The following is a 7,810-nucleotide window of genomic DNA, read 5'->3' on the forward strand; positions in this document are numbered from 1 at the left end:
AGTTATTTTGTTGTGATTGTATAATATTATTCGTGGGTACTTGAAACTACTAAAGTATACTATTATATATCTATGATAGTACCACGGTTTTTTGTTATGATATGATTAATTTGGAATTTATTATAGGTACCTATTATAGGTCAATTTTTTTTAAATACTATAGACTATAATATAATATTATGTCTTATACCTAGACTGACTACCGTCTCCGCTCAGAATCGTTTTTCTTATACAATGATATTATATCATTGAATTCAAATTTAATATCATCCATTATACAGTGACCCACTTGTAACCTACTGTACAGCAGAGCGAAATCCACTTACCCACCTTTTTTTTAAATGTAGTGCGCTATTTCTAACGATATTGTTTAAATGTAGCGCGCTACTTTTTCGCTTCAATTTTTTAAAAAATTGTTTTGATTTATTTAGATATTCACTTGAGTTCCTACTTGGTCATTATTTGTTAATGCCTATCACTATTTTCTTGTATCTATAATTTCGGAAGACAGATTTATTCATTGTATCTCATGTAATTTGTAACAAAACTCAAACAGATAAACGTTTTATTGAAAATTGCCAATTAGTAGTTCGTACTGACTAGACATTCGGTCACTGGGAGAAAGGATTTCATATAGCAAGGGGATTAGTGATAACAAAGAATTTTGATCTGCTAAACATATATTTTGTAAACATGTAATTTAAATTTAATGGTCAAAACCCTCAAACAAAGCTTTACTGATATTTGCGATTTAAAATGGAGACGGAGTTATAATATACTGATATTTAAAATGGTTTATGGTATGTAATACTTATGATGGTAATATACATGCGTTTTACATTATTTGTAAAGTAAATAGAGAATAATGTATAAAATAATTATATATCTAAAAACTTAAAAATAAATTCCTAGAATTTTGTATAAAATGAGCGTCAAGTGATACATATAAGATTATTATATAAGCGATCGGGTATGGTTTCAGCATAATTATTACCCACATGTATTTACTATTTAACGATAATTGGAGACAAATGTGCGATTTATATGTAACATTGATGGAAAATCGTAAAAATATAGTGGTCTTATATTTAATCTGAAAATCAATGCTCTAATCTTGACCGGGGTGTTATAGGTTCGTGTATTTCGAGACAGGTATAGTGATGAAAATCAGTGAAAATTGGGATGATAGTATAGGTATTAGGTATACCTAGCTGATGAATTTGGCTCTATGAATACAACTTTTATGATATTTAAACAAAAATAATAACTTTTAGCAAAGTTATATCGATGAATGTACCGATTTTTAAAGGTAAAATGTTAGTTATATATATATATATATATATTTGCAGTGAGATTATGATAATTGAACACATTTTTATTGAACTTATGAAATGTTTACATTTTTTAACATAATATTATAATGTATAAGTCATAAAACTTGATATAATATCATATTATAGTGTAGATTGAAGAAATGTAAGTCAAACATTTAGAACTGAAATGGTCTGTTATAGTGTATAGTTACATTAATTAATATCTAATGCGATATGATTGATTTGTAGACTAGTTATATGTTATTACTAAGATTTTCGATATTTTAGGCATGATCTTGACATAGAAATGATATTTGTATAAGATTTTATCAAAATTATGATAATATTATGATTTGGAAGATATTTTTAACGATTTTCACTAAAAAATCATGATTTTTTTCAAATATATTTCCAAGTTTGTGATGGTAATATACAAGTGATTTCGTCATTATTTTACAAAGTGTATAGAATAATACATGAAAAGTAACAGTAATAAGCATCCATGCAGTATATAACTGAATAAGTAATACACATCTATTATTTTGTATAAAATAAATGCTGAGCTATGTGTATAAGATATGTATTAAAAGTAATTAAAATATAATATATGGTTTTCTATACGAAATCATTAAGTGAAAGATTATCACCGCTTGAAGTAGGTACATTTTATTTTGTTTTTGCTAATACCTATGTGATATAGATAACTATATTGAAATTAATGCGACTTTTCATGCTATGCTTTCAAGAATATGACATTCTACACTTTTAAGCTGTATTAGAATTGTGTGATTGAGTGATTGTGTAAAATCTTTAATGTAAATGGTTTTATTTACTGCAAATGAAGCAATCAAAAACTTAATATATAATATCAACTATTATATTATAGTGCAACGATATATGTATCAGTCGTTGAGACTTGTAATAATGACTCGTTATAATGGTGGGCATGCGTTTAGATACATTTAATAACTAAACTGTATATATACTTTTGATAATAATTAGGCAGGGGTATTTTTTATAATATTACATGATTTCAACGAAATTATGATATTTTTACTTATTTTAGCAAGATTTCTGTATTTACACACATACAGCTATGTTTTTATCAAAATTAGTACATTTTAACGTATATTCACATTGATGAGTATATTTATAGGTTTTAGCACAAATTCTACCTACGTATTTAACGAAAAAATGAGTAAATTATATATGATTATATGAATAGGTACTATATTGCATTTAATTGCTGTATATTGGATAGCGTTGTATCAGTATGCATGGCGACGTTGCAGTGGCGGTCAAACGGGGGGGGATGAGGGGGATAGATCCCCCCATGAACTTTTTTCAATATTTATAACAATTTATAATTAAGTATATTCTATAATGCATTAAATTGTGTTCTATTTTTTTTCTAAAAACAAATTATCAAATTTTGTAAATTTCCTCAGATTGTCGGATATGTTTATACGTGTTTATGTGATATGACTATATTATTATCTAGACTCATATCTAAGACTAGGATATTATTATTATTATTATTATATTTAGTTGTTTTCACAAAATATAATATGGGAATTATCCCACTATCGATCATCGAGAATTCTCAATAACAACTAGCTCTACACTTTACCAGAACATAAGCCCATACGGGCGATAGTACGATTTGTAGGTATATTTTACAATATTACGTATTTTTTTGTTTTATATCTACAGCCCCAAGTCATTAGTTGTTTGAAAACTTGAAATGTCGATTGCTTATTATTTGTCATAACTCATAATATTTAGTTATCACCGTGATTCGTCTTTACTCTTTCGTACTCGTGTTTTCTACTGTAGGTCAGCGTAGTTCTATTACTTGTAATTATACGGTCGGTGTCTTTTGAAATATTGACTTTGACTATATTGTCTATTTTAAATTTTCTCAATTTATCACTATGTCTATAAAAGGAAAATTACTAGCTATTTTGATGCAAGTTTCTCTACTTCTAAACGCTCGGCGGATGAAAAAATAAGTAAGGTCACTAATATCGTTACAGAAAATCAAGTTGTGACAGTAATATTTTTTCTATGGCTGTTCATTGTGCAGTTAATCAGGTGTTTGTTATAATGAAGCATATAGAAATGTCCGCTTAAACTGATGAAATTTCCCTGTAAAAAGGTGCTCAGAATATTATACATATGTACCTATACTACTTGTGTATAATATGGAAGTATCTAAATATGTATGGACTAACCTATGGGTATATGAGTGTATGTGTATATGCTAGAGAAAGGGATGAACGAAACTCATCAACATCTGTAAACCGCTGACCATATATATATAGTTCTGTATGTCGCCAGGTAGAGGAATGTGTGAATGGAGACAAATATCTCTATATTTTATCGTGTATATTTTGAAAATAAAATTTTTTACAAGTTTATGTACCTATGTGTATATGTATGCTTGAGATACATTCTTATGTACAATGTATGCTTTAGTGAGTTGTTTTTTTGCGTATGTAATTATATAATATTTTGATGCATGTGTATGTATGTATGTATGTATGTATGCAGTGGCGTAGCGTGGCGAAAATAAAATTTTTTACAAGTTTATGTATGTGTGTGTGTATGAGATACATTCTTATGTACAATGTATGCTTTAGCGAGTCGTTTTTTCGTGTGTAATTATATAATATGTTGATATATGTATGTATGTATGTATGTATGTATGTATGTATGTATGCAGTGGCGTGGCGACCTAGAATAACCTTATAATATAATGAAACCTTATTACTAATAAATAAAAAAAACTTGATTTTAAATATCACGGTTGTTTTTTTTATTTTACACAAAAATCAAAATAGTACAGAAAATTAGTTACATATTATATATTGTGATCCAAATGGCCCATCGTTTTCATCGAAGGTCTCCTGTGTGGGTAGAGAATACTGAAAGTTTTCGACGGGGTTCTGTTCAACGAGACTCTCTTGTGACGGTGGTGATAAGAGTGAGATTAATGTTAGATTTTCCTAAAAATATATTTAAAATTAAAATATGTTTCGCGATACAATTTAAAACTGTTTATTACCTCTCCATATATACTGCCAAACGATGGTGGGGAAATAACTTGTGGGCACTCGCTATTGTATCCCTGTAAAAATTTAGTTTATTAAAATAACATAATATAAGCTATGAAAAAAAAAATATTCATACCTCATCTTTTTTCACCTTCTCCGTCCATTTTTGAATGATGGAATGAGTTGCGTATAATTTTATTTGATTTGTGAAAATGTAATCGTTTTCATCAATAGCGTGTATTGAGATATAATTACTATCAATGTTTCTTACTCGGTTTCTCATTATTTCGGGTGTAGAGTTTTGTAGCAGCACGTTTATTTTTAAGAATGTGGCGATTAGATCAATATGACGTATTACAATTGATACAACGAATAGATATTAGAGAATTAAATAGATACATAATTAACTAGATGGCATACTTGACACATCCATGAGAGTTGGGTGCGAAGAGATAAGAAAGGATGTATAATATTTTGTAGGGTATAGATGTGAACACGAATATAAATAGACGAAAGGAAATATGGAGCTTCTATTGATCAATCTAGTAGAACTTGAATAAAACGAACACCACTGTCGATTTTTCGAGAAGAGATCATGGAGATGTCTATCATTAAAATTATGGAGGTTAGGTTTGGTTAGGAAACGTTAGGGATAGGTCCCTCCTGACGGAACCCACCTAGTCTTGGTAGGGGGCCCACGAGCCAAATACTAGTGAGGTTCCAACTTAGAGCCAGTCACGACCTTGACTGGTTGGGGCTGGTAGGCCCGTTCCATCTCCAACCACTTGCAAACCAACCCCTGCTAGCAGGTAAAATTGAATTACGGATAACAGCCAACCACAATATGAACATCGAATGTCAAAATATTGTTACTACTCCAGAGATTTTAAGCGTACCTAGATACGTACTTTCATTAAAGCTTATTTTATGTAGAGACCATCAGTTATTGAGTTTCTGTACAGACTCTCGATAACTGACGCGATTTCAACGGTGTAATATTTGTTTACAATTATTTATTGAAAACTATCGTCTTGCATTTACTCCGAAATATGGTAACATGGAACACACCACAGATAGTAGTATAATCAAAAATGTATTTATTCTAGATTTCTAAAACCGTGCCAGAATAATACCTATTTTGTAAATCTAAGACCATGCTTTTTCCCTAAATAAAATAATTTATAAATGTTTACGGTTTAAAATTACTCTTATTTATCCCACGACACTTTTAAACTTAGTTTATAATTTATGTGGCTTAATAAATGATGAACAGAATGACTTCGTTGCGTTAGTGTTTTTTTTACACTTTACTATGGATGAACGTGAACAAAACAGAATTTTGAGCTTATTAGATGATGTAAATGATTCGTCATCAGATAATGATCAGGTGGGTGGTATGAGTGACGATGAAGTGGATGATTATGTTGAGGAAAATGTTGAAAAAGAATCAAGTGACTGCAGTGAACACGACATTTCAGAAACCGAAGATGACCTAGATGTTGGCAGTGATTTATCAAGGTCTAAGTTTTATTTTGGAAAAGATAAGAAAACTAAATGGTTGAAAGATATTTTGCCAAGTAATGTACGTACCCGATCTCATAATATTATAACTCATTTACCCTGGTGTAAACCAGTTTCAAAAAATAAATCAAACATTGCAGATTATTTTCATTTATTATTTGATAACGTGATTATTCGTATAATTACTAGTTGTACTAATAAATATATAATATCTATCGCATAATATCTAATGACGTTCCTTGTGTTACTCCATAATCATCGACATAACAGTAGTCACTATAATGCGATCCAATAGTGGTTAATTGCTGTCTATTACTCAGATAACTAGAAAACCAATTGAGTGTAATAGTATCGAATCCTAATTCATTTAACTTATGTAGTAATAGTTTTCTACTAATTGAGTCGAAAGCTTTTTCTAAGTCTAGAAACGAAATTAGTATTTTCTTTTTATTGTCTCTCTTGTTATGTAAAAAATTTGTTAAATCTATTAAAGCGTCCTCTGTTCCTAAGTTCCTTCTAAACCCATATTGTCCTTCAAATAGTATTTTCTCACTTTCTAGGTATTCTAAGAGTTGGTTTTTTATTATTTTTTCGAGAATTTTGGCTATAATACCTACTAAAGAGATGGGTCTATAATTTAAAAAATCAGTTTTATCACCGCTTTTATATATTGGTACAATTTTAGCCATTTTAAATTCATCGGGTACTATACCGTTGACTATACTACAATTAATTATATGAACGATAGGTGGGATCACATTGTCTCCTATTTGTTTAATAAACAGAGCTGTATAGCCATCCGGACCTGGTGCTGAGTTGTTATTCAATTTATTTAGTATATTTATGACTTCATTACTACCGATGGTATTTATTTTAAATATATTTTTTTTATTTGATATATTATTAATTTTTGTTCCAAAATTAGACTGTATGTTATTTACACAATCGGAGAAATTTTTTTCTACTAATCTTTTACCAGTTGTTGCATAATATGAGTTAACAATATTTAAGTAGTCTTTTGGTGATGATGTTGGGTGTTTATTTTCAATTATATCGTTGATTGGAAGCTTAGGCGAGATTTCTTTTCCAGATGTTAGTTCATTAATTACTTTCCAGATTTCTCTTCCATTACCTTTACATGTCTCTATTTTATTTATATAAAATTGTTCTTTTGCCTTCCGAATTAATATTGTTAGTTTATTTCTATATGCTCTATAGTAATTTAATAATTTAAGATTTGTTTTGTCCCTCTTAGTTTTCATATTTAGTTTATCTCTATTTTTTATAGATATTACAAGACCATTAGTTATCCATGGTTTTAGCTTACGATTTTTCGTACTCATATGATGCTTTGAGACTATACAGTTATTTATGGTATCTAAAATATGTCCATTAAATTTGTTTAATGCTGCCGCGGGATTATTGGTTTCAAATAAACCAGTCCATTCGTTGATAGATAATAATTGAACTACTTTATTATAGTTTATATATGATGTAGTATTATTATTTCTACTGTCTATATTATGTTTTATATTATTCGGCGATATTATCAAACTACTTATGATTGTGTAATGATCCGTTATACTGGTTTTAATTACAACAGTATTAAGATGAACATTTCTACTAAATAAGTGATCAATACAGGATTTGGTTTCATTTACCTCTCTAGTGTACGTAAATATTTGAGAGATAAATCCATTTGAGGATAATATATTTAAGTAATTTTCGGTGCTTAAAGACGTATTTAATTCTAATATGTCAAAAATTTGTATCACCAATCCATATTCAATTATTTTCTAAGACACCTGAGGTAAGTAAAGTATTCAGTTCCGATAGAAAAATGTTTATATTCGATTTTGGGGAACGGTATGTGGCTAGTATCGTAATTTGTTTGTACCTACTATATTCTATTATTTACGA

At 29.0% G+C, this 7,810-nt stretch overlaps 1 protein-coding gene across 1 annotated transcript; it reads right to left on the minus strand.

The window, feature by feature from the left end:
- Positions 1 to 2,950: 2,950 nt before the first annotated feature.
- LOC107884494 lies at positions 2,951 to 6,136 on the minus strand. Its single transcript, XM_016806705.2, has 3 exons — positions 4,506 to 6,136; positions 4,381 to 4,443; positions 2,951 to 4,321 (listed from the first exon to the last, which is right to left on the minus strand). The coding sequence occupies exons 1-3, from the start codon at positions 4,650 to 4,652 to the stop codon at positions 4,166 to 4,168; spliced, it is 366 nt and encodes a 121-aa protein (XP_016662194.1). The 5' UTR covers positions 4,653 to 6,136; the 3' UTR covers positions 2,951 to 4,165.
- Between the last annotated feature and the right edge of the window lie 1,674 nt (positions 6,137 to 7,810).

Source organism: Acyrthosiphon pisum, unplaced genomic scaffold, assembly GCF_005508785.2.
Source record: "Acyrthosiphon pisum isolate AL4f unplaced genomic scaffold, pea_aphid_22Mar2018_4r6ur Scaffold_21060;HRSCAF=22918, whole genome shotgun sequence".
In the NCBI taxonomy this organism is placed as follows: domain Eukaryota; kingdom Metazoa; phylum Arthropoda; class Insecta; order Hemiptera; family Aphididae; genus Acyrthosiphon; species Acyrthosiphon pisum.

Coding starts and splice junctions, on each gene's coding strand:
- LOC107884494 (XM_016806705.2), bottom strand. CDS start 4,652: ATGAGAAACCGAGTAAGAAACATTGATAGTAATTATATCTCAATACAC. Junction 4,444..4,505: donor AGAAGGTGAAAAAAGATGAG/GTATGAATATTT, acceptor AAATTTTTACAG/GGATACAATAGCGAGTGCCC. Junction 4,322..4,380: donor TTGGCAGTATATATGGAGAG/GTAATAAACAGT, acceptor ATATATTTTTAG/GAAAATCTAACATTAATCTC.